General features: G+C 51.0%; 9 protein-coding genes across 9 annotated transcripts; 3 read left to right on the top strand and 6 right to left on the bottom strand.

Annotated features, from left to right (window-relative positions):
• Nucleotides 1-80: 80 nt before the first annotated feature.
• On the top strand, nt 81-2,542 carry Triagg1_6113 (uncharacterized protein; the record flags this gene model as incomplete). Its single annotated transcript, XM_062900702.1, has 5 exons — nt 81-262; nt 314-345; nt 731-807; nt 1,358-2,186; nt 2,373-2,542. The coding sequence occupies 5 exons, from the start codon at nt 81-83 to the stop codon at nt 2,540-2,542; spliced, it is 1,290 nt and encodes a 429-aa protein (XP_062754970.1).
• A 1,145-nt stretch (nt 2,543-3,687) lies between these two features.
• Nucleotides 3,688-8,030, bottom strand: Triagg1_6112 (uncharacterized protein; the record flags this gene model as incomplete). The annotated part of the gene is made up of 4 exons (XM_062900701.1): nt 3,688-4,004; nt 4,063-7,458; nt 7,518-7,587; nt 7,686-8,030. 4 exons carry the CDS (start codon nt 8,028-8,030, stop codon nt 3,688-3,690), a joined length of 4,128 nt encoding a protein of 1,375 aa, XP_062754969.1.
• Nucleotides 8,031-9,274: 1,244 nt separating this feature from the next.
• Triagg1_6111 (uncharacterized protein) lies at nt 9,275-11,221 on the top strand (the record flags this gene model as incomplete). The annotated part of the gene is made up of 1 exon (XM_062900700.1): nt 9,275-11,221. The coding sequence occupies one exon, from the start codon at nt 9,275-9,277 to the stop codon at nt 11,219-11,221; it is 1,947 nt and encodes a 648-aa protein (XP_062754968.1).
• A 332-nt stretch (nt 11,222-11,553) lies between these two features.
• On the bottom strand, nt 11,554-12,269 carry Triagg1_6110 (uncharacterized protein; the record flags this gene model as incomplete). The annotated part of the gene is made up of 2 exons (XM_062900699.1): nt 11,554-12,153; nt 12,219-12,269. 2 exons carry the CDS (start codon nt 12,267-12,269, stop codon nt 11,554-11,556), a joined length of 651 nt encoding a protein of 216 aa, XP_062754967.1.
• Nucleotides 12,270-12,667: 398 nt separating this feature from the next.
• Nucleotides 12,668-13,738, bottom strand: Triagg1_6109 (uncharacterized protein; the record flags this gene model as incomplete). The annotated part of the gene is made up of 1 exon (XM_062900698.1): nt 12,668-13,738. One exon carries the CDS (start codon nt 13,736-13,738, stop codon nt 12,668-12,670), a length of 1,071 nt encoding a protein of 356 aa, XP_062754966.1.
• Nucleotides 13,739-14,583: 845 nt separating this feature from the next.
• Nucleotides 14,584-16,329, bottom strand: Triagg1_6108 (uncharacterized protein; the record flags this gene model as incomplete). Its single annotated transcript, XM_062900697.1, has 3 exons — nt 14,584-15,748; nt 15,815-16,234; nt 16,286-16,329. 3 exons carry the CDS (start codon nt 16,327-16,329, stop codon nt 14,584-14,586), a joined length of 1,629 nt encoding a protein of 542 aa, XP_062754965.1.
• A 1,520-nt stretch (nt 16,330-17,849) lies between these two features.
• On the top strand, nt 17,850-19,115 carry Triagg1_6107 (uncharacterized protein; the record flags this gene model as incomplete). Its single annotated transcript, XM_062900695.1, has 2 exons — nt 17,850-18,109; nt 18,287-19,115. 2 exons carry the CDS (start codon nt 17,850-17,852, stop codon nt 19,113-19,115), a joined length of 1,089 nt encoding a protein of 362 aa, XP_062754964.1.
• Nucleotides 19,116-20,680: 1,565 nt separating this feature from the next.
• Triagg1_6106 (uncharacterized protein) lies at nt 20,681-22,358 on the bottom strand (the record flags this gene model as incomplete). Its single annotated transcript, XM_062900694.1, has 2 exons — nt 20,681-21,099; nt 21,176-22,358. The coding sequence occupies 2 exons, from the start codon at nt 22,356-22,358 to the stop codon at nt 20,681-20,683; spliced, it is 1,602 nt and encodes a 533-aa protein (XP_062754963.1).
• A 2,252-nt stretch (nt 22,359-24,610) lies between these two features.
• On the bottom strand, nt 24,611-25,009 carry Triagg1_6105 (uncharacterized protein; the record flags this gene model as incomplete). Its single annotated transcript, XM_062900693.1, has 1 exon — nt 24,611-25,009. The coding sequence occupies one exon, from the start codon at nt 25,007-25,009 to the stop codon at nt 24,611-24,613; it is 399 nt and encodes a 132-aa protein (XP_062754962.1).
• Between the last annotated feature and the right edge of the window lie 794 nt (nt 25,010-25,803).

Here is a 25,803-nt window from a genome sequence, read left to right as displayed (position 1 = left end):
CTATGGGGAGAGAGACCCGATGGGAAGAACGAGAGGTGGCAGGGCAGAGCGCTTTACGGCGTCGTCGGAGATCTTAGGCCATGAATGGAGATGCGGGCGACTGCTGGATCTGGATTGTCTCGGTGGATGGGATAGACGTCGTGAACGGTCTTGAAGTCTCGCAATCGCAGTGGAGCTTGTTCCGATCTACTGATGCCGAAGGGCGGCTGCAACTGGCCCGCCTCGGGAGGTTTGCAGCGCTGCGGTTCAGTTCAGGCCTGAGGTACGTCCCAGCAACTTCAATTGGCCTAGCAGCTGTTATCTTATCGTACAGTGTCGGCTCACGTGACACACCTCCTTCTTTTGGTGCGACTCCGCCCGTGCAATCACATCAGTGCCCAGCAGCTCCGTGAATATCGGCCCAAACAACGGCCCATGACATGACGTGCAGCTGACTCAAACTTGTCAACCTTCTCACCCAGCGCTGCTCACTCGACATTTCCCTCTGCAGCTACAACAAGGACCAGTGAGCCTCTGCAGGAAACGCCATCGTCGTGCAGATACGCGCATATTTGCCTGCAAAGCGTCAGCCATCGCCTGCCGACTCGACATCTCGGCGCCTATAAGCGGCCAGCTTCAGTATCAAGCAGCGACGCAAGAAAGGACACGCATCTGGACTGAGCGGTTGAGAGGGAACGTTGCGCACAGAGAGGGGCTTTTTCTCTAGCTCGCAGACCTGATCTGTCAAAAGGCAAAGCCAAGGACAATCAAGACAAAAAGGCAAAGAAAAGTCAAGAAACCACCGCAATCATGGACAACGAAGTACTGGTAAGTCTGACGTCTGCCACCCTCCGCTGCACCACTACAGTTTGGGTACAACCAACCAAGAGAGGTGTCTCCGTTTTCAATGGAAACCTTCTTTACATGTACCTTCTGGGCCAAGCAAGCTAGCCCTGGCGTTGCCACTCCAGCTGCTCTGCTCTGCTCTACTCTCCCTCTGCCTTTTTCTACACCATTTTTTTGCCCCTCTTCTTCCTCCCACAGCCCACAAGGTCCAGCACCGGCCACGCAAAAAATAGCCCCAATCACTTGCAAATTTACCCCACCAACCTCACCACGGACATTTTGTTCATCCACCCGATGATTCTTCCTCCCTTGTCATACCTCTGAGTCACGGCCTTTGCCATTTAGACGGCATCACAAATCACCAGGCATCACCAGCACCAGCACCAGTACTGTACCACTCCCCCGCCTAATCCCTTTTGAGATTTTCCCTTTTTGTCCCTGCCTTTATCTCCTTTACACCTTTCAATTCCTTCACGAGAAAAGCCCTCCGGCGTTGCTAACGTTTTCCCTCTTGTTTTCCCCCACTACGCAGGACCAACTCGAACGCAAGCCGTCCCGTAAATCCGTTGCCTTCACCGACGAGCAACTCGTAGTCGAGACCGACGGCTCAATAACCATCATGAGTGCTGTCGAGGAACCCAAGGAGACGGCTCAGTCACACACGCCTCGTACGCCGCCTCTGTCTGCCGCCCTCGAAGCATTTGCTGATACTTCATCTCAAGCCGCCGCCGACGAACTTGCCCCTCCCGAAGATGGCGGCCTTGACTTGTCTCTCCTGAAAAAGAAGAAGAAGAAGAAGAAGGTTGAGGGCGTCGACGCCGATGCCGATGCTGAGGATGGCGCCGCCCCCGCCGAAGATGGAGGTCTCGACCTGACCATGAAGAAGAAGAAGAAGAAGGTCAAGAAGGCCGAAGGTGCTGAGGAAGATGAGTTCACTGCCAAGCTGAAGCAGCTCGAGGTTAAGGACGCCGAAGAGGCCGAGGAGGCAGCTCAGGAGGATGAGGGTGACATGGAGACTGGCACCGGTGTCTGGACCCACGATGAGTCCAAGACTATCCCCTATACCATGCTGCTCTCCCGCTTCTTCACCGTCCTATCACAAAAGAACCCCGACCACTCGCTCAGCGGCACCAAGAGCTACAAGATTCCCCCTCCTCAGTGCATGCGTGAAGGCAACAGGAAAACTGTCTTTGCCAACATTGCCGACATCAGCAAGCGCATGAAGCGAACTGAAGAACATCTCACCGCCTACCTGTTTGCCGAGTTGGGCACAAACGGCTCCGTTGACGGAAATAGGAGATTGGTCATCAAGGGTCGATTCCAGCAGAAGCAGATTGAGAACGTCGTCAGAAAATACATCAGTACGTCTACCCCGTTACGCATAGGCGGTGGAGTGGAGTGGAGGGAGGAGCCTCATACTGTCCATCCCGGACCCAAGACTAGGATCCTCTTCGCTCCTATCGCAATCCCTTACTCTCCCATCTCCCATCCACTCCTTCCTCGTTCTTTAAACTTGGTTAAATTATTTCATACTAACTGTTTCTCAGTCGAGTACGTTACCTGCAAAACATGCAGGTCCCCCGATACCGAGCTCAACAAGGGTGAGAACCGTCTCTACTTCATCACCTGCAACAACTGCGCTTCACGACGAAGTGTCACGGCCATCAAGACGGGCTTCTCTGCCCAGATCGGCAAGAGAAAGAAGATGCAGGGTTAAGGTTAGCCCTGCTTCTATACGCGTGCGTATGCATTCAATATCCAATAAGGTGCTTGATTTTCAAAGCGATGTTTCTGCAACGGCAAATTCTGCCTTATTGGATCGATTTGAGACACCATTTCGGTTATCATCCTATGCCCTCAACATAGTGTCAAACAGGGCGTGAAGTGGGGTATCAGGTTGCGGGAGGAATGAGGGAAAAGCGGTAAGCCCAAGATGCAAGGGCTAAAAAGGCTGTGTTTATATTGGGGAGGGGAAGTACAAAGCAAGTTACTCTTGATCTACTATGGACATGGAACAGATGAGATACATAGCGGTTGTCATATGCCTAACGCCGAAATGATTTGACGTTTGACACAGAGCTGTCTCTTCCGGAATGGCGGGGGTCAATATCTACGTATTCGTGCAGACTTGCCATGTGTCTTTTCCACTTGTAGATGAACTGTCTATACACGCCACCAAACAATGAGAGGCGATATGTTGGCGATCTCTTGTTTTGTTGACAATATCGATACGTATATCATTATTACTTCCTGAGAGAAAACAGAGAGATTGGGACCGGATACTTGAAGCTGGCAGGAAAATGAGTACACACGATTCTTCTTTGATCTCAGTAACAAAACTGTTGTAGTACTTGGATAATCCCCAAAAACTCTCGACAGCCGTTCTATCAAAAGCCAAATGTAGTCTTCTACTAGCCCTTCTTCTCTCAAAATCCTTATCCTACTGGACATGCACAATCTCAAACACAAAGGGACTCGGTATTAAAAGAAAATAGGCACCTCAGTGCCTCATTGTATTCTCCAACCCAAGGAGTCATAAAAACAAAAGCAAGCATTCTGTGTCGTAAAACTAGTAGATAATACCCTCGAGTGCCTTGTGTATAGCAGGCCTCGTTGCTTTTTTGTTTCTTTCTCCCCCCCTTTCCTCCCTCATTTCGTTTCCTCCTCCCCCCCCTATTTAGTTTATTTATTGTACAGCATCGATGAGACCAGATGAACATCAATCAATTAGCCAAACGCCGCCCAATGACACAAATTTGTCAAGTCATTTCTCTTTACGTCTTTTTCCCTCTTCACGTTGAACCCGATTTTGTCTCTCTGAACCTTCCTCCCCTCATCTTGTTTCTTCCTCCGCGTGGCCAGTTACAAGGCCTTACCATTAGTGCTAGTATTGAGATCGCCGCCCAACAGGGGCGTCGACAGATTCATGGGAGGAATGGCATTCTCTGCCTTCTCCTTGATGTGCTGGGCTTGGGCCGCTTCCAGAGCGGTGCGTTCCCATTCCGTCAGGCGATTCTTTTCGATATATTGTCTGAGGAGCTTGTCCTCGTGATGCATAGCGTCAATCAGCTTAGACCTCATGCCCGCCTCAAAGTCGCGGAAACGGCTATCAAGATGCTCTGAAAAGGCACCAAGGGCTTCTTGAGGCGACATGGGCTTGAAGACACTGGTGGCAGTCTCTGTAAGGTTGCGTTAGCTCTCTTTCTTTCATATACCTGTCTTCTTGGCTCTACTCACGGTACTGAATGCAGTCTGAAAGCATTGCGTACAGCTCAGTGCTTGCTAGTCTCTCCACCACTTCTCGGTCATCCTTCAATTGCGTGTCGTTGATCTTTGACCAGTCGTCCCGGATAAACAGCCTCCTCCAGATGAGCCGTTTAGCTTCTCGGAGTTCATCGCCGGTGCAACTGCTCTCGGCCACCTTAAGAGCCAACCAAGACGGATGTGCTATTTCTTCTCGGGATTCTGATGAGAGTTCCACGAGTGTCAACAGGTCAATCAGCGTCATGGCATCAAGAGCTTCATGCTTAAGCAGTCTTTCCATGCCATCCTCGAAAACCTGGCGCAGAGCCTTTTGGCGTTTGGGCACATTTGCACCGTGAGCCTCCATGGCAAGATTCAAAGCTGCTGCTTCGTCAACGGCATCGTAAGTACTGGGGAAAACCTGGGCGTAGAGCTGATCTTGGATCTTAACCGTAATGAGCTCCTTGTCAACCTGCGCCAATCTCTGCTCAAGTTTGAGTTCTGTGTTGGGCTTGGAGCTCGAAGGCGGCGACGTTTTCTCTTTCTCAGCCAACAGGGCCAATTTTCCAAGACTAAGCTCGATTTTCTTGTTCCACACTTGGTGCTCCTTTTCCAGAGCGAGATGGATAAGCGTCTCTGCAGCATGGCCGACTTGCTGCTCTTGCTGAATGTCATTGATCCATGATATCCGTGCCAATTCGGGCCTGCTGCGAAGGAACCGAGTCTTGTAGCCCAATGTCTCCAATCCAAATGCCAACACAGCATCAACTCCGTGCTTTTCGAGCATATACTCATAAACGGGGAAGGCGAATTCTTGACCATATCGAGTGAACCTTTCTTCAAGCTCTGCTTCCTTTCTCTTCTTCAAAACCCTCAAGTTTTGTGACTCAAAAGTAGACAGTGTAGGCTCGCTGAGTATCAGCTCCAATTCTTCGATATGATCAAGTAGGATGACTGCTAGGCCATCTAAGCAGCCATGTTTTTCGGCGATAGCAGCTCCTTCTTCCCATTTACCTGCTCGTCCAAGGCTGATAGGTCTGTTATACCTTTCTTTTTGATATTCCTTGGCAAAAGTTTGGCCCATGGATTTCTGGTCCGGTGTCGTCTCAGCCCATCGGGCGTATTCCAGAATAGAAGTGAGCATGCCATCAATGGCCGATGGAAGGTCCTTGTAAATCTTAGAAATGATGGCAGGATCTGGTTTGCTTGATGGCTTCGCTTTTTCATCTGTCGCTCTTGACCATTTCTGATACCATTGATCTGAGAGCTCAACTAAGCGCGCAACGTTGTTGGCAACGTAGTGGCATCCTGTCCATGGCTCAGGGAGGCCGTCGTATCCATCACGCAAGATGCCCAGTCTCAACTTCTCGTCACCCAGCCCGTAGAACGCAAGGTTATTTTTGCGGAATTCCAGAGCTCCAAGCAGAGCGCATATGTTGATCTGAAGTGCCTCCGAAATCATCATTGTCACCTTGGCGTCATCCAGCAGCTTGTCCTTGTACAAGATCTTAATAACCTCGTACGCCCATGCCACGAAGAGCTCAAGACGGAATATGTCGTTGATGAACCAGTGTCGAATACGATCAACTTCGCCAATTTCGGCGCTGGGGTTGTGCTTTTGATCCTGATGAATAAACTCAACAATGTATCCGATTAAGCTCTTCTTGCTGTCAGACGGGCGTGCTGCGACAAAAGCCTCCTGTCGTTTCCAAAGGAGCGTTGCTACGTGCATTTTTTCAGCATTGTATAACAGACTCCAGCGTGTTTTGCGGTCCAGAGGGGTGCCAGTAGCCTTCAAGTGAAGGATAAGCTTCTCCAAAGCATTCGAGCGTGCAACAAGATTTTCTTCCAATGACGCAGGCAAGGTAGACATATATGCGGTAGTCGAACTCAGAATCTCGTTGCTGACTTCTTGCGCCGCCTGCGCAATTTCGTCCTTTGAAAACGTAACTTCTTGGCGGGCACTGAAAACCAGAGGGTTATTCTTCTTAGTGCCAAAGAAGACGGCCTGTTCGAGTTTCCCTTTGGCGGAAACCTGCGGCGGTTGATCGCTGGCGAATTTATCCACATCCGTTGTCGCAATACGAACGACTCCAGCTCCACGAACCATCAATACCACGGCTGGGTTTTTGCTCTTGGCGCGAGCAGCTCGGCTTTCCTCGCTGGAAGATGACACATGCGACATTTCTTCAAATCCAGATCCAATAACTTCATGCACATTATCTTCACGAAAGTCGATGACATCCTCAAATGAAGGAGACAGGGTGTGTGTGTCGCTTTGAAGTTGGGAATCAGGAGACTCTGGTGAGACTGCAATAGACGCGATTACCGCAGCGCGGTCGAATACTGCGAAAGCCACGAGCGCAGGACGTGGCAGATAGAGCCGCGGCCTTACAGCCTGGATAGAATCTGCCTGGGAAACTGGCGTCGTGTAGGAGGTAATTGGTCGAATCATGCCTACTTGGAATCTCCTCTGCGTTAGAATCACCTCCACGAGGGCGTAACGGGAGACGGCTCGGCTAGTCAAGCTAACAAGCAGTAGCAGTTGCTGAACGGACGGGTCATCCGTAGATGTAGCGGCGCTGAGCTTGCTCAGATCTAGGTATTTGTGTTCCATGCCTCTCGGAACAAAGGTAAAGTCGATAGCTTCGAAGGAGTCGGCTGGAAGGTCGCGGCAGAAAGGGTCGACTTCCCAGAGCGCTGATATGATGGACTCTCGGGCATCGAACTCGCCAAACGGTTCACTATGGCCTCCGCGGTGAACAGTCCATGACTGCAGCTTGCCCTTGTTTGTCAGAGCAACTATATTCTTTTCACCAACTCTCGTGGATCTATCAGCCCGGACAGCTGCAATATCCCCCTTAAGGCTTAGGTGCGAAAAGGCAGAGCGAATGGTACCGAATATGCCGCTGGTAGAAGTCGAAAGGTTGCTTCGTAAAAACTGAACAGAAATTGCCGGTCGTCCGTGGCTATCTCGCACATTCATGTAGGCCAAGCGCCCACTATTAAAGGTTAGGAGGAATCCAGCGGTTTCTGCATTGGTGATGGCAACCACTCTTTCGCCCGAAGACATTCCATAAATCTGATACTCGACGCCGGATCTGTCTTTCTTGATGAAGGCGAACGTAGCAGCGCTAGAGATAGATTCCCAAAAGACAACTTTGCCGGTGCTAGCCATTACAACAACCAGTCCAGGTTCGGTTGATGATGCAGAGGGAGAGACGAGGCATCCCACCGGAAGGGCATCGTTGGGCTTGGAGGAGGATGGGAGAGTGAAGGTGAAGGTCTCGGGAGATTGCGAGGTCGAATTGTAGGGCCAAACAACAGCATGTGTAGGTGTTAGTGTCAAAGCATAGCCAGATGTTGAGAAAATGTCGGCGTGTTGGCTCCCTGCTCAAGTTAGAACGCGATGTCGCATGTGCGAGAAAAAAAAATTGAGCAAAACATACCAGACCAGTCACTCCGGATTCTGTCTGGCAGTGCTGGCAGTTTGCTGACAGTATATGCATTGGTGCTTGTCTAAAGAGTAGGGAAAATATATTAGCATTCGACAATGGGGGGGAGTTGATGAAGAACTTGATGCGACATGGGGAGTCGGGATGAAGTTTGTGGCATACCAGAACGAGGCTCCCATCACCCTTTTGGGCGGCCCGATCGCCATGCTTGGGCTTCTTCGTCCGCACAATTAGCTCCTTGCGCAATACAGTCTGTTGTACTGGAGGAGGAGCGTTTTCGATAGCGACATCCTTCTTGGGCTCGACGGGCGTTGCAACTTTTTCCGGTCTGGCCTCGGCCATCTCAGGCTGGGCGTCGGTGTTGGTCGAAGTTTGCTCGCTCAGAGGCACGCGCTGTCTCTTGGATTTGGGAGCCGTCACGAGCTGCTCCTGGCTCTTGGGGCGCAATCGCCGTCGAGAGCGAGTCGCCGTGGCCGGGCCACCTTCGTTCGCGGATGGAGAAAACATGATGGTTGACGAAAAGGCTGGACCAGGCGATGGACTGGAATTCGAGATCGCAGGGATCGCGCCGGGCGCGCGAGTCGCGATGGCAGCAGCTGATGGTTCCGGGGGTTTGCGGGAGATGGATTCGATGATGGAAAGAGACTCAAAAGGGCATGCCGAAATGCCTAGTCTTGGGCAATGAAGGATGCAAGATTGACCTCCACAGGCCAAAGGGCAAATGTGGTGTGGTGCGTGAGAGAAGCAAAACAGCTGCTTGGATTCGTTGGTTCTGCTGGCGGTGGAAAAACAAATGGGCAGAATCGCCAGCGCACGGTAGGCGGGAACAGCATCGGTACGTGGGTTTCCACTTGTTGTACACTACAAGCAGAGGTACCTCTTAAGTAACATTGCTCTGGCGCGCCGAACTCTGGGCATCTGACGTACCCATGCGATACCTCAGGAGCAGGTACCTATCAGGCTCTTAGTGCATCAGAAGGTACTTGCATACGGGGTAACGACCAACAAAGAAAAACTGGAAGCAATCACACTGTCGTCAGACATCTGTGACCAGGAGAGAAAAAAAGTCAAGCCTGGGGAACCGTGCACATGTACAACGTCTGGCACGTATTTTTGCTGTGATGAAAAGGTACTCCGCATCCCCAACACGCAAGCCATTTCGGTTTCAAGTACCGTGCAGTTACCTGGTTCTAGTAGCTCATTGGCATTGATCGACTTGATACAAGTAAATTACATGCAGTATTAATTCACCAACCACCTAGGAGGACCGACAACTGCTACCAGGCACGGGTTACTGCAGGCATGAAGGCGTCTCCGTGAGTGTACGGTATTTAACATCATCCAGATACCGTAGTGGCAAGAGCTCAGCTACTCCAGCCAACCTCCCAGGGTAAGCTACAGCTATAGTACCTCTAGCCAGACAACCTCGGGTGTTATAAAATTTAGGCTTGGACAATCCTTTAATGTCGATTAAGACAATCGCATATCTGGCTGCATTTGGATGCTCTACAATGATTTTATTGTAAATTCATTCTAGGATATCTCCCTCTTCATTCGCATTTTGGAGCTTCTCTTGTGTCTTTCATTCTCATCGTTGTTCTGTGTTCTCCCTTTCACGCGCCCTCACTCCTATGCCGGACTGCCATGATAGTAACTGTGTAGATGGCAAATCTTTCAAGCACGAAATCTTGAGACATCACATGCTAAATGGCCACTTATAACCAACTAGAGAGATGAGCCATATAATCAGCATGAGGAGATTTTCCACCGCCGTCATCATCACCGACCCTTTGGTCAAATACCAGTCTCTCGTTGCCGCAGGTGTTTACTCCCCCGACCCGGCCCAACACCGCCTGGCACGCCATTTACACAAGATCTATGTCCGTATAAAAGACTACTCTCCTCAGGCTGAGTATCGCCAGCGACTAGATCAAGTAGCCCGTCTTACCGAGCCCAAAAAGCCACCACAAGAAGAAACTGGGGAGGGTATCCTGGCACTACGCCACCACGCAATATGGCGGAACCCCATATTCAAACATCTTCTCAACACGCCTGAGGGCAGAGAGAGTCTTGCTCTTACTCGAGTTCTCACCAATCATCAGACAGCCATTGACATTGATTCTCCCAAGGGACTGTTTCTTTCTGGAGAAGTTGGCACGGGAAAGTCGATGCTTCTGGATCTTCTGGCTGAGGGCTTGCCAACGCAAAAGAAGAAGCGATGGCATTTCAATACGTTCATGCTCTACACATTATCGCAACTCGAGAATCATCGAAAGTCTCACCCTCAGTCTTCAGATGCAGCCGCAGAATATTCGCTCCTTTGGATGGCCAAGAAACTCATCGACGAGTCTCCAATTCTCTTCCTAGACGAATTCCAGCTTCCGGATCGTGCTGCTAGTAAAATCCTCAGCAACTTATTTGTTACCTTCTTCCAACTCGGTGGAGTCCTTGTCGCATCATCAAATCGGATGCCCGAGGAGCTGCAGAAAGCCTCGGGCATTGATTACGCCCCGACATCGAGGGGTATCATGGGAAAGATATTTGGAAGCGCGACGCGCAATCGAGGAGAGCTTTTCGGCCAGTCGAGTGATTTCGCTGCATTTCTTGAGGTCCTCAAGGCTAGATGTGACTTTTGGCAGATGGAGGGAGTCCAAGATTGGCGGCGTAGAGAAGAGCATTCCAGCCCTGATGCCTCTGTGAATCAGTTGGAAGATGCCAATGGTGTTGTGCGCATCACCACTCCAGCTGAAAAGACGGAAGATGAGAGCAAGACCAAAAAGAGGCCACACTACTATCATCTCTTTGATGAAGACGGGCAAACGTTTACACAGAAAGTTCAAGAAGCCATTTCAGGATCCAACAGCGAGCCAATCCCATGGGAGCCGTCCAAGCTCATCGTCTACGGGCGTCAAGTCCTTACACCACTTCATTACAACGGCTTCGTGTTTTGGAATTTCGATAAACTCGTCGAATCATTCGGGCCGGCAGACTATCTCACAATGGCATCCACTTACCACACATTCATCATCGACCGCGTCCCCGTGCTGACCATCCTAAGCAAAAACGAAGCAAGGCGCTTCATCACCCTCCTCGACGCCATGTATGAAGCTCGCTGCAAGCTCATCATCCGCGCCGAAACCCCGCCTGACGATCTCTTCTTCCCCGAGGCATCGTTGCCTACAAGATCATCAGGAGAATCCGACGAAAGCAGCGGGAATGCAAACACTGGCGCCGACGACGCAACATACTCCGAAACCGTGGCCGAAGTCTATCAGGACCAAATCTCCCCCTTCCGTCCAAACGTGTCCTATTACAACACCAGATCTGCGACGTCAAAGTACGATCCGGACCAGGATTCCGACTTTGGCTTGCAGAAGCGGGCAGTGGACTTTGGCAACACGGGCGCTTTTACGGGAGAAGACGAGCGCTTTGCTTACAAGAGAGCGGCGTCGCGATTATGGGAGCTGTGCAGCGCGAGGTGGCATGCTAGAACGGGGGACTGGTGGCAGCCGTTGACAGTAGAGGCACGGCACTGGGAAGGGGGAGAGGCGTCGAAACCGTACAAAGTGAAGCCCATGGCGAAGCAGACCGTGGATAGCGTAGAGAAGATGGGGGAGAGTGTAGAGGTAGAAGAGGTAGCGGGACTATCGAAATGGAGAATTGAGCATCTGAAGAAGCAGAGCGAGGTGAAGGAGTAAGCAAAGGGACATGTATGACATATAGAAGTTACGTATCTAGTAGTCATGGAGTACTTGATAGGTATAGACGGCTGAAGATTTCAAGAGATGTATTGAAGATGGACCATAACCATTACAAAATCCTACATGCCCTAGACAGGAAAAAAACAATGCCCGGGCCAAAAACCAAACGACATCTCGCAATCTCGCTAGTTGTACACCATATCAATCATGGATATCATGAAGTAGCCAGCCCATCCGCCAAAAACGCCAATGCAAATGCCCAATCGCCCTACCCTTTATCACAGCCTCCCCCCTCTCTCACTCCCACCATTCTCTTCCCATGCTCATCCTCACAAAGTCGTCACTCCCGGCGTCCACGCCTCCCCTATCCTCTTCATGTCATCCCCAAACTTCTTGCTCGTGATCCTCCGCCCACCCTTCCCCCCCAGCGGCGCATGCTCGTCCGGATCGTAAAACGGGTTCTGCAGCAGCCGCACATACGCGCTCTGCATCGCCCTAAACACCGGCTTGATCTCCGAATCCCGCAGTCCCGCGCCCACGCTCCCCACAGACGATCGCGCCGCCGCCGCCGAGGCCGAAGTCGAGGAAGCTGTCGAAGCTCCCGCCGCGCCGCCGCCCTGCCCTGCGACGCCGCTCCCTCCCGCCTCGACGCGTCGTCCGCGCATGTCCACTATGCAGACCATCCGCACGCCCGTGTTGGTCTCGAAGCCGTACGCCGCGAGGCGGTCGTCGATGGCGTGCAGGAGCCCAAAGTCGCCCGACGCAGTGCTGGTTTTGGATCGCAAGTCGAAGACGTCGATTGTCGAGGACAGCAGGAGGGAGAACTGCAGAGGGTTCCGGATCGGCGTGAAGCTGTTGGCGGTTGGATCGTAGGAAGGGAAGATGGAGATGTGTAGGGGGTTGTTCTGCGGCGCGATTTCGTCAGCTTGCTGGCCCCAATCTTGTTGCGCTCTTCTGGCTTCTAGAGAGAGAAAGGAGAGAAGTCTAAGCTTACGTTGCGCCCGATGACGCCGAGGCAGGCGACAGAAGGTATTGCGGCTGACATGGTTCGTTGGTGTGTGGTTTGTAGAGGTTGCGGTTGATGTTGAGGTGCAGGAGCTTAGCTGCAGTGGGCAAGGATTAGGATGCACGTATAAAGTACGGGCAGCCATCTTGGTGGGGGTTGGCCTCGGCCATGTCTAAAAGCTTCACGTTTCTCGCCTGACATAGGAACAAAGATTCCTTCTTTTTTTATCGCTACAGTTGAAATATAAGAATTATAAAGAAGACTTCATTAAACAATATTACAATTCGGCTACAAAATAACACCCTTGGGCGCATCCGTCATGCCAATGTGCTCGTCATCTTCCGCTCACCTTACCCTACCTACTCATACACGGAACCCTAGATATATATATACTGGAACAGACTCCTCCAACCTACTAATCTATAAGCCATCATCCCTCATTCATCTTCATCATCTAAGATATTTGCCGTCTCTTCTAATCCTCGTAGCACCTCTTCCACCTCGTACGGGTCTGTAATCGCCCATACGCCTCCTCCCTTGACGAGATCCTTTCCTCTCATGCCCACCTCCTTTCCTACCAGGTTTCTGCCCACTTTGCCGGGGCCGATACCAACCCATCGCCGGACTTTCTCCTCTTGGTCGAGGTACTTGATTGCCGCCCACCATCGAACCGTCTCGAGGCATCCTCTCGCCAGGAGATCCTTTAGCTGTTCCTTGCTTTGGAATGGTCTGGCAGAGACATTACTGATGCACGGCATCAGTCCTGGGAATGTAACGATATCCTCGTTTTCTCGGCCTGGGACGCGGCTCTTCTTCTCCAGCAGCGTCTTCATGACAGTTACCGCAGGCTTCATGATGGGGCTGTGGAAGGGGCTGTCGCTGTGCAGTCGCACCGCTCGTGGGTCGTGGCCCAGGAACTGGCGAACATGCGCTATAAGCATTTTGATTCTCTCCATGTTACCACTCAACACGATCTGGTTCTTGCTGTTGATGTTGGCGATCAACACCTGCTCAATCGGCGGTACATCTTGGTTGCTCTCCGATTTGCTCCCATCGCTCGAGTGCCCGACGAAATCCCGAATCGCCTTGATCAGGCCTTGTAGATATTCCGGTTCTGTAATCACAGCCACCATGCCGTACTCGCCTCCATACTCCTGTATAGCCTTCTTCGTCGCCTCCGACATCGCAGCCGCACGCCGCTGCACTAAATAGTAGCTGTCCTCAAAGGCAATGTATCCTCCAGCGACCAATGCAGTGAATTCGCCCAGGGAATGGCCCAGCGTAAAGTCGAAATGGTCGGCAACTCGGAAATTGAACTCGCGCTCGAGGATACGCAGTATGAAGATGGACGTGGCCATGATGGCCGGCTGGGCCATGGTCGTCTGGGTGAGCACTTTGGACGGGCCATTCTGTATGACGTCGGAGATTTTGAACCCGGCGCAGTGGTCAATCTCTTCGATAATCTGCGAAGCCGTCGAGGGAAACGCCTCCAGCCAAGGCGACAGCATGCCAACCTTTTGCACTCCCTGACCTGTCCACCCTCGCGCAAGCTCGCATCAGTCACAAAGAGCTCCTCGTGTTCTAACCTCGGCAATCGCACAGGCAAAGCTCACCCGGGAAGAAAATCGCCGTCCGCGGCCTTCCAGGCCTGCTCGAGCTCCATCGCACTGAATGCCCGCCAGATGCCGGCGCGCAGCATCGCGAAGCCCAGGTCAGCGATGACGCATCTCGGCTGACCCTCGCGCTACGCCGGCAATGCAGAACAGCACCTCCAAAGCGCTTCATGGCCTCGCGACGGCCAATGTTGGAACCACGGGGATTCCGCCTTCTCTCTGCTCGATGGTTGTGCTTTATACGGCCAGAATCAGCATGACAGGGTGAAAATGGAATGGTCAAACAGAAGTGAAGTGCTGCAGAAGCTCACTCGAGGATAAGGAGCAGTGACGCACCCGGATAAGAAGCACGTGGGGTATAGCGTTATAAGTGGCTGTTCCCGAGCTGTCACCGAGCTGTAGCATCGGCACTAGCAAATACCTTGGCTACGGCAATGCCAAAGGGCTGAAGATTCCGGCATCTTTTAAGAGCTTCCGATTGCTGGATGCTGCAGCTGTTCGTTGGGTCAATTGAAATTGTTGGGCCCAAAGGATCTGTTGACGGCATTTAATGGTGTGCTGCTGCCAGGGGATGTTAATAAAGGTGAGGCTGCTCCGGACTTGATTCGGGTATTGATCGACTTGTACTATTCAAATCCCAACACGGAGCAAATGATACTCCATGTGCCTCCATGCTTAAACAAGGATACTGCTAAATAACAATAGCGAGAAACGCAGTTCGACCTCAGTCTAGCAGTCTATTAGCAGCGAATCTCTACTCCTCCCTTGCTAACTGTCAAATACTTGACGCCCTTGTAAGGCTTCACACCCTCACCCAGGCCTCGGCTTTTCCTTGTGTCTATTACAATGCTCTCAATTTTCAACCCGCTTGCCAGCCAACCTTTGACGGAGAAGCTTACAGATGCCGAGCTGGGCATCAGGATCTTGTTCTGCGCTACCCTCTTAGGGTCTTGCTCATCATCCGCGCCCTGCTTTTCCTTGCCTTTTTTGGCAGCCGGTGTGCTTTGGTATGGCTCGTTGTATGAATAGTCGGTGCCAAACCCGAATCCCGTGGGATCAAACTCTTCCCCTTCATCGTCATCAGCTAGAGACCCTACTACCGTGCACCTCAATCCAAAATGAGACGTCGGGCCAGATATCTCCTTTGCGGGGATGTGCCACTCGAGTCTCCCCTCGGCCCTGTTGAAGCTTGCGTCTCCCCTAGACGGTCTGATATCAGATAGGTTCCTCACGTCTTCAGGTAGAGGAATAGTGACTGTCAAATCGTCCAGCAGTGGCGAGCTCGGAGTTCCAGGATGCGGCGATGACAACCGTCCAGGAATTCCAGGTACGCCTGCACGCCCCAGCTGGCTTACTGCTGATGATGAATTGGGGGTGCCAAAAATCTTGTTGGTTTGCAGCCTGACTTCAAATTCGGATCCCACAGGCCCAAGCCCGGTTTTCATCTCAAGGTTGACGGGAAGCTTGAGATTGTTTGAGTTTACGCCCCCACTCTTACCACTTGTAAATGGTAACAGGTCGACCTCGTAGCCAGCCAGGATGAATCGTCCATCGGGGGGTATGAAGCTCAATTCTCCAGGTCGTTCATTCCACTTGTTCAGCCGAACGCACGGGTGGAAGACGGGTAGTTCCATGATGCCACCGATATTATGTTTTCCCGACGGACTGCTCAGGGTCACTAGAACATCTGGAACGCCTGACACCTTTGACGTAAATGCGATTGTACCATTGGCAAATGCGGCTAGAGGCCTCCCTGAAGGAGCAAGCGTGACGGAGAGGGTTTCGACGACATCGGCGTAGAGCTCGTTTGACGTGTGCCGTACGTTGGCCCGTCTCCAAGGCAGCGCTGGCGTGTTGGAAGCTATCAGGGACGGTGTGTTTGAATTTGTGTTGAGTGGATTTTTCCTATTACGCAGTTAGTCGAGAGAAGCATACCCATCGACCGCCGAAGTGTTACAGGTCTGCACATACCCAGGTAAGTTGATGCTACCCAGCAGCTTATCGACCCAGCCTTCCATCTCCACCACTTCTCGTAGAGCGTTGGGCTCCGTCGTACTGACGGTCCCTGCATCGCACATCTCCGTTAGAAGCTGAGCGACAACATCGTAGTTGTTTTCTAGCTTGACAGCCAGCAACGGTGCCCCCACAAAGTCTTCGAAGGCGTCCACGATCCGGTGGAGGAACTCGAGCACGAGGAGGGGTTCGATTTCGGTTGATGAGGTGGCTAAGAACAGTAGATTGGAGTGCGTCAGGCTGAAGACGAGCGTCGGAGGGTTCGCATTGGGGAGGTAGATCAGGCTCGGCCGAGGAAACGGATGCTCGAGATAGAGAGACAGAAGGTGGGAAGCTGAGAGGGGCCGTCCCGTATAGGTATGCGATAGAATGGGATTCCTACACCTGTCAGCAGTGTTTGAAAATGACTTCCAGGTGCTCAGAGGTTACCTGTTGTCATCGTAGATGTGCAGCGCCTCAATAACGCCGTTCATGGTGACGGCTCAGCGCCTTGTCCAAGGTTCAATGCCACAAGCTCTAGCTATTACAGTCGCGCAACTAAGCATGACGAAACTCGGTGGTGGATTGCGCTGACTAACGCAGCTGCGCCAATCACCTCCCGTCGCTGCACGAGCTGCTTGAAAACCCACCACTATCAGGCGTTTCTTATCGAATTGTCCTTGATCCTTGCCTCGAGTTTGAGTGCCTCAACCACTGCACCAGCGGCTTCTTCAACATGGCCGGCGACAAGATTCCGACTCTTCAGTCGCTTGAGAAACCGGAGCGGCTTCAGGACATTTTACGCCAGGACCGCGGCGATGACTGCTTGAGCTGCAAAGTGATAGGTTGGTAATGCTTTCATGCGAGGACAGTCTCGTGTGGACAAGGAAAGGCTGACAAGGAAATACCTAGGGAGTGGTGCATTTTTCTGCCTTGCGGGATATAGCTACTTCTCAGGCATGTCGCAGCTCGAAAAGCAACAGGCTGCCATTCTTCAGAGCAAGTCTATCTTCGGCATGAGGAGCCGGAGGTTTGGCATCGTCACCATCTCGGCCGGTCTCGCATGGATGGGCCTTTGGAGAGCTCTGAAATGAGAATGAGGCATTGAAGTCTTTATTTGCAGCTGTGAGAATGCGGTCGTTCTACCTATCACGTTGCACAAACAACCTAAAAGGATCTACGATGTACATGCCTTGCAGGATACGATGAATGACCCATGGAAGAAGGAATGAGCTACGCTCTGCTTTGGCGCCATTCGCTCATGAATATAAGTACGAATGGAAGTCTTGTGCCCAAACGGCCACGGTCATTGGGTTAATATCAACAGCCGTCTTTATGTATATTAGTGTACTACCTCATGTATGATTAAGCACGGGCATATGGAGATGATATCTCGGAAAACGGCGCACGCGATCTCAGGCCTTGGAAAACAAGCTACCTAAGTAGATATACGGATTGAATTATCTCTTCTCTTGATTTGGCTCCCACATCAAAATTAGATTGCACTTATTCAGTAGGTACGCAAGAAGTAAGACGTTCTACCGTACAGCTACTGTCGCATGACATTCAAGTCCTCTATGTAGTAGATACGGCACCATTTTCAGAAATTTTATTTATAATTCATCTGAAATTCTAATCGTCTCAGCTGTAAAGGCGAATGTAGTCAATTTTCTGTGGTAATATTGTATCATTCGCCCTGGAAGGCTCGCCGTCTTTGCCCTCTGGTGGCTCATCAAACAAAAACCAAGCCGCCGGCACCAAACGCAGGCTCCACTTTCAACCTTTCATACCAACTTTTTCATACAAACCCAAAGAGCATCAACTCAAACGACTAAATCAACACAAAGGCATCAATCCACCACACAAAAGTACAATAATCGTGCTCGTCTACCGAGAGACAACAAGACTTAGTCTCTTGCAGGCTAGCCGCCAAGTATTGGCGCCCTTTCGCCTTTCAATTCCTCGGCCATAAGAAAAACAAGTGAAAAAAAAAACCATCATCTCACAGCCCGCCATGCCCATCACGATTCACAACCCGCAGCCAAACGCGCCGGCACCGCGGCGGCCGCGTGCGGTAGACATCGATATGGATGTTCCCTCAGATTCGGAGTCGGACTCAGAAAATGGCGGCGCAGCGGTTGAGGGCGACATTCCCATGCACGACGGCGAGAGCATGCATGTGGATGAAGAGGATGAAGATGAAGAGCAGACCGATACCAGAGACGAGATTCTCACTCCCGGAACAGTAATCACGTCGAATGCTCAATGGATGCGGTACTGTTACTCCTACTATATCACCTATTCTCTTCATCAATCCCTCTCATGTTCTTTTCTTTCTTAACCTATATATTACTTGGCGTCTTGAGTATCAACACCATGATACTCACAAGAACATCTGCGCTCACAGTACCAAAGCAATTGAATAATCCATCATTTGCTAATCTGTCTTAGTGGCCACGGCACATACGTCCCTCCAAACACCACCTCCATCACCTCCTCTCTTGCCGGCACACTCACCCGCACCAACAAGCTGCTCTCAGTGCGTCCCCTGAGGGCGCGCTACAACCCCGAGATCGGTGACCTCGTTGTCGGCCGCATCGTCGAGGTCCAGGCCAAACGCTGGCGCGTCGATGTCGCCGCCGCCCAGCTCGCCATCCTCCAGATCTCTGCCATCAACCTCCCCGGTGGCATCCTCCGCAAGCGCACTGAGACGGACGAGCTCCAAATCCGCAGCTTCTTCTCAGAGGGCGACCTCCTCGTCGCCGAGGTCCAGCAGCTGCACCAGGACGGTGCTGCGAGCTTGCACACCCGCAGTTTGAAGTATGGAAAGCTGAGGAACGGCGTCTTCGTCGTCGTCGGTGGCACGGGGGGTGGTGGAGGCGTGGTGCGTTCCAAGCGCCAGCTGTGGACCATGGAAACCTCCAACGGAGGCAGCAAGATTGACGTCTTGTTGGGTGTCAACGGCTACATCTGGATCAGCAAGCACATAGAGAGCGACGTCGCGGCTGAGGCGGCGGGCATCAACCGCATGGAGGAAAGCGTCAGTTCGCAAATCTATTCGAGCCAAAACAACCACATCGACGTCCCCACGATGAGGGAGATTGCGCGGTGCAGGGGCGTGATCCTCGCACTGGTGGAGAATGGAGTCAAGGTGGACGAAAACACTGTGACGAGGGGATACCACGAGGCAGTCGAGTTTGGAAGAGAGTCGGCGGACGACGATATTTACTTGGGAGGAGAGCGAGGGAAAAGGCTAGCTGCAGCGTTATCTGGACGATAGAAAAGAGGGAGTAATAGCAAAAGCTGTAATGTCGATACCGGATATTGGACATTGTCCAAATCCATTATCGAGGCCCCCATCAGAAAACGCTGTTTGGCTTGACTCTGTATAGCTACCTACCTAGGTAGTTCTGTTGTTGGTATAGAATTTGTTGGAGCCTGTGTCTTCTACATGTATCAACCTCTACAGCATGCTACAACTGACTTTGATTGAATTTGAATGGGAGGTCATGACTTTCGCGGGTATCGACATATTATACTTTCTCAATTCTTCTTATCTTAACTTTTCTCTGCCTCTTTTCCTTTTCCTTTCCTTTTCCTTTCCCCTATCCCACCCAACCCCCCCTTTTGGAAATATACATCACAGATGGTCTGATTCAAGTACCTACTGCTATCAGCACTGGAGAGAGGTTTAATCCTAGATGAAAGCAGCGATATACGCCCTTGGTACTACCATCCTTAACAAGATCTGACAACGAAGACGTGGAGTCCCTGATTCTGGCCGACTGAGATATACTCACGATAGTACAAGAGATGGAGACTAATCATTTGGCCACACATATCCATCCGCGTATAATGGGCACAGTAGTCGTTATCTAAAAGTTTGTTCATCTACTAGTCAATCAAAAAATTTTTTTCCCTCTAGAAAAGTCATTCAGCGTTACAATTCTCTGAAAAAAATGTTTAATCAAAGCCGCTACTCTAACTTTATGAACGCCCGACAGCGTATACTTTTCCATCGCCCTTATATAAACAATGCCGTTGCCCTGTACTAATCCCTCTTGTCTCCCTCTCTTCTCATCCCTCCCTATTTTTCTTTAAAACAAACGCTTCTCAGAAAACTCCAACCGCAGCTTCTCTTGACTGTTGTTCAACTATACCTTACCTTTATTTTCACTTCCTGATCCTATCTTTACGTCCCACAATCACCATGGCTCAAAATCGCGCCATCTTTGCCTCTCTGGAGGCCATGCTTACCAGTATACAAAATATTTGCGAAGATATGAATCAGCTGACCAAACGCGATTCTGCGTCTGAGCGCCGGGCAAACACACTTACGCTGGCGTTTGAGCAAAGAGGGGACAAGGGCGGTCAACAAAAACTGGACTTTGAGTACGATTTGGCGGAGTGCCGGCAGCTAATGGTTGAGATGGAGAGACGTCTGGTTGAGTGTGACCGGCGCAGGGTGCTGGTTAGGGAGCATGTTCTTGCTGTGAGAGAACAGACAGGGTTGGATTGGTCATTGGGGTCTGATTCTTGATTCACTATTAGAGAGTTATGGATATGAGATATATCACGATGCTGGATGGATTGGCGGCTAGATCTGGGATGCTTCTTGGTCACTACCTACATATACCGAGTTATATGAACGATATTATAAAGTAGCAGACAAGGCGTCTTATAATAATACATAAGGGTGGTTGACAAACCACGGTATCTCAGCTTTCAAGCTCTTGCGAAAATACTAAACCAAAGAAAACGTAGAGTTACCAGAGAGACTCATCCGACAATAGACATTCTCGACATAATCTTATTTCTTTACTTCATTCGTCTCTTCCTCTTCCTTCACAGTCCTAAAGAGTTGCGTTTCAGACCTAGTGTCACAGCCAAAGCAATAAGAACCCCCCACCTGAGAGCAAAGCTCGCCGCGTTCTTGGAGCCCAAGCTCAGCAGCACGGTGAACCAGTATTTCAGGCCCTTGACGAGCTGGCCGTTGCGGTCAAAGTTGGGCTTCTTCTCGGAGATGCGGTGGTGGCGCTTCAGCTCGCTGGCCGAGTAGGGCATGTATCGCACGCGCAGCAGCTTGTCCGCCCAGGTTGGGACCTTTGCGATGGAGCGCTGGTGGCTAAAGGCCTTGAAGGAGAAGTAGCCGTGGTAGTTGCCCGTGCCGGAGGATCCAATGCCGCCGATGGGGCTTGGGTTGATCATGGCGTGGAAGAAGCCGTCGTTGACGGTGGCTCCTCCTGACGTCACGCTGTTGAGGACTATAGAAGATGTTAATACTCTGGTTTATCAATTGATAAGGCGAAGAGAATTGAAATGTTTTGTAGAATGACGCACCTTTGTCGTTTTCCGCATCGGAGCCAAAGGTGAACAAAGCCAATGGTGTTGGGTCAACCTGATTGGCAATGTTGATGGCCTCATCCAGGGTATCAAACGGAATAATAGACCAGATAGGGCCAAAGCTCTCTTCCACCATCATGCTGTCGCTGATGTCGTCAACCAGTACAACCGTGGGCTCGATGAAAAAGTCGGTCTCATCCATGGATCCGCCCATGACGATCTTGCCTCTGGAGTTGTCCAGCATCTTCTTGATGCGGTTATAGTGGCCCTGGTTGACGATGCGGGAAAAGTCGGGGCTTGCCTTTGCTCCCTGGGGCATGAATTCGGCATATTGCTTCTTGACCTCGTCGATGAACTTGTTGAGGACGCATCGCTCCACGAGCGCGTAGTTGTGGGAGAGGCACACCTGGCCAGCATTCAAGCACTTTTGCCAGAGCAGACGCCGGGCGGCAATCTTGAGATCGCCCTTTCGGGTAATAAAGGCAGGGTTCTGGCCGCCCAGCTCGAGGAGCACGGGCGTCAGAGTCTCTGCTGCCTTTTGGGCAATAATGGTGCCGGTCCGCTTGCCGCCGGTGAAGACAATCTTGTCAAACTTGTGCTCCAGGATATGTTTCGTCTCATCGATGCCGCCGTTGAAGCAGACGTAGCTATCGGGGTCCAGCGCCTCGTCCATGATCTTCTTCAGGACCATGGCCGAGTGCGGCGATATCTCGGACGGCTTGAGAACAAAGGTGTTGCCGGCGGCAATGGCACCGACGAGGGGCGTCACGTTGAGCTGGAAGGGGAAGTTGTAGGCGCCAATGTTGAGGATGACGCCCAGCGGCTCGTTCCTGATGCGCGGCTTCATGGCGAAGAACTGCACGGGCATGTGGGGGATGCCCTCGTCCTTGATCCATTTGTCGAGGTTGTCGACGGCGTCGAGGCACTCTTGCTTGCACCAGTCGATCTCGGAGATGTTGGCCTCGAAGTTGGACTTGCCCATGTCCTTGCTGAGGGCCAGCTCGATCAGCTTGGCATTGTCGACGATGGCCCAGTAGAGGCGGCGGATCTGCTGCTTGCGGTACTCGACATCTCGCGTGCGACCGGATTTAAAGGTGGCGCGGACCTTGTTGTACTGGGCGGTGATGTCGTCGAGGGCCGTGAACTGTAGCGGCGGGATGCCCGTTGTATTGAGCGCCATGGTTCAATGCTAGACAGCCAAGATGTGAGCTTCAACGTTAGCTTGTTAGTGCTGACAGTATGAAGATGTAGTAGCTGAGTTGCAACGTCTAGTGTATGTCGTAGCGCAAGAGCTGGCTGTCGCGATGTAGATGCCAAGTTGATGCCAAGTTTGTGCGATGGATGGATTCCGAGCCGAGGAATGTAGATGTAACATATAGGATCCGTCACAGCTGTTGCCCCCCCAGCATCGCAACCCAAGCCAGGCCGCGGCAGAAGCACTCTAATATTAGCATGTGGAATCGTAATCAATTAAATCAAATCAAAACCACACAAAGTGTCCGTTTGCTCCGTTACGACAAGAGTCGCTGGATTCGGGCTGGTGCCCGCGGACTGCCGTTAGTTCTCCTCGCATTCGCTCCAGCTTCAGGCCTTGTGCCTGTTCGGGCCAGCTAACGCAGCGCCAAAGACTTTAGTCGCGCCAGCTGCTCTCCACACCCGGGCTTTTAGATGCAACGAACCGATGATCCATGTTTTGCTTTTTCAGTGCGAGAGACTCCAGTTGGACGCGGACTCCCGGCTCAAACATGATGCCCGTTTCACAGTTTGCGTCTGAACAAGCTGCCGGCAATACAGTACAGCACATCACGTGGCGTCAGAGGTACATGTAACACGCAGTTTGATATGGATCTTACAGTATTCAAGTTCTAGCCGAGGCATCGAGTCAAATTACCTGCCATTGAACCTTGGTTCGGAGTGGTGTAGCTAAACAACCCCGCTTCGAAATGCACCTAGCTGATAAAGGGAATACTGCATCAAGGTTAGGTTCAACGGTATGGAATTCTCATCAAGTAAACTTCTGGCAAGAGAGCTGTCGTGATGTACCTCAGCAGGGCAAACGCTTCATGTGGAATCCCGCACGTCTTCCCTCATCACAGCAGATAAACTGCAATCACAACAACTCTTCAGCTGGATAGACTGGTTGCAGGTAATGGGCATCGAAGCCACTACCGAGCAACCAGCCGAGCCGTCAGCTTTGACGTCTTACCTCAGGTCTTAAAGATGACCTTCTCTTGGTGGCTTTCGTTGTGCCTTTGGGAAAAAATGTCTGCGGCACAATTCATTGCCTTGTGTTGTTGGAGCAGTTGTAAAAGTAAAAGACTTTGGTTTCTTCGTCCCAAACCAGCTCCCAATCCGGATTGTCATTAATAGGTATCTTGACGGCTGGAGAGGGAGGAGAAGGAGGAGGCGGGGGAAGAGAAGCACGGGGTTTCCCTTTCATCATTTTCATGAACTTTTTATTATGGAGGTTATATTTATTATCAAGAGGTTCAGTAAAGCTGCAACAGCTAGGTCAGAGGAAGGCTACGCCCCAGCCTTTGGAACTTTTACTATAGTCCATAGTTGCTGGCCTTGTTATTTGACCGGTGGCCAGCGAGCTCACAGAATTGGATCCTTGACTAAGCTGTTTCATGACTTCAGCTTTAGCAAGTGCTTGCACTTTGCGTGACTGTCCAAAGGGCATCGTAATCTTGGGAGGCTCGAAATCGGGATGATATTCACGCCGCATCAGTTTATTCCAGTCGATACGGTCGAAAAATGGGTGTTCTTTGATCTCGCTTGCCCTGAGAAATACAGCCAGTCAAAACCCCAGGCCAAGGCTGATTCGGAGAATGGGATGTAGAGATATACTCGGATGTGGCTAGAAGCGGTATCAGTGGGATGTCCCTCCTTGTATACACACACCAGTGACAGAAATGCATACCAAATATGTCTTCATTTGTGAGGCTAGAAGCCCTATTCTTTGCAACCATCAAACCGTGAGCCATTTCGCATTCTCGAATCGCCTACCATCCCGCATAACGCTTCGAACTGACATGGAAAAACAGGGTGGTGGCTATGCCAACTAATATTCAGCAGCACCTTTGCCTAAACTCTCAATTCAGTGATGAATAACTCAAACGACAGGGGCCAAAGCTGCAGCGTTGAACCAACATCCAACATCATCACGCCACGGCGGGGAGCAATAGCCCGGGCGGCTGCCTGAAATTACCTACCTAAGAAAAATCCAATGAGAGAGATGCGAATACCATCATCGTCAAATGCGACACAAGACCCTTCAAGTCTATACTTTATTACTTATCGCATGCGGTAGGTATGTACATCCTCCGGGCACGTAATAGCAAGTCTCAGTTATGGCCTCATTGAACTGCAGAAGATGAAACTGCAACATTCTCCGAATCCAAGTCTTACTATCACTTCAAAAGTAACGACTTAACGGCAGTACCAACCCACCGGCAAATCCTCCCAGTTCTTCTCGCAAGCGCAAACTACAGTAAGTGAATGCTTGGATGCACTCAGACTAATGATGGAGTAGAGTCCCTGTTCCACGTTGCGAGCCACCTTGAGTAACATCGAGTCAATGTTTTCATGGGCAGGAATCCAGCGGAACGAGGTGAATGTCGATTCAGAATACATGTTGTGCCAAATACAGTCGACACCATGAATTGTGTGAACGCCGTCTTCAATGCTGATGAAGGGTTCAGATTTAGGCTTTGGATGATCTCCGCCAACTGCGACTGCTTGTTCGGGACTTGGTTCTGTTTTGTCCAACAACACAGGAGCCTCGTTTGAGCCACCAGGCACCGCGTTTGGAACTGTGACCTTGGTCATGGTGCTCAGTTGGCTGCGGAAGAGATTCTTAGGTGAAGGTTGGTATTGGGAGAGTAGGTATGTTCTTGTTCTTGTAAGACCTTTTTTATATTACCGTTGTCAGTCGTATAGGAGATGTTTGTGTGAAGAGAACTTGGAGTAGAGGACGGTAGAATCACTCCTAACAAGAAAGCATGAAAGTCATGATTTATTGGAGACAAAAACTTGAAAAAGAGACAATTGGGGAAATGCAAAAGAAAGTAAACAGCAGGCAACACAACACCCCAAGGCATGCTCTGCGGATTGCGTGTAAGTGGTGTGGGTGGATACGGCCCCTCGTCATCATCGTCACCATCCAAGTCCGGTAATGTATTAGATCTGGATTTAGATAGAATCCATATGACTCACAACTAGATGTGCAAGCTTCCAGTAGTAATTGGCTTATTACGAGATGCTATCCATCATTGAGTTACATGGCTTCCTTTCAAATGCGATGCCTAGGTAGGTAGAATAGCCCTGTAGCGCATCAGCACGGCTTTTTAGAACATCAAAAATGACTAGCAGTGATTGCTGTTATTTCCCTGTCAAACTGCTGTCGCAACCATTATTAGTACCTGGTGGAATTGATGTTTTCCGCATATTTTGTAAATACTAACATGACTTAGATAAAGGATTATCAGCCCGAATGTACTGTAGCCGCCATCCCCCGGAGACTGTGGAGCCGGCGTCGTCGTAGGCCAGTGGATGCCACTAAGAGGTCTGACGTTCCTCTGCGGTCCAGATACAACTTTGAACTGAAAAGTCTCGAGCTTGGC

This window comes from Trichoderma aggressivum, assembly GCF_033847375.1.
Source record: "Trichoderma aggressivum f. europaeum strain CBS 100526 chromosome Unknown scaffold_023, whole genome shotgun sequence".
NCBI classification, from domain to species: Eukaryota; Fungi; Ascomycota; class Sordariomycetes; order Hypocreales; family Hypocreaceae; genus Trichoderma; species Trichoderma aggressivum.
Note: the sequence above shows the minus strand (reverse complement) of the source record. Positions and strands in the feature narration are given on the sequence as shown.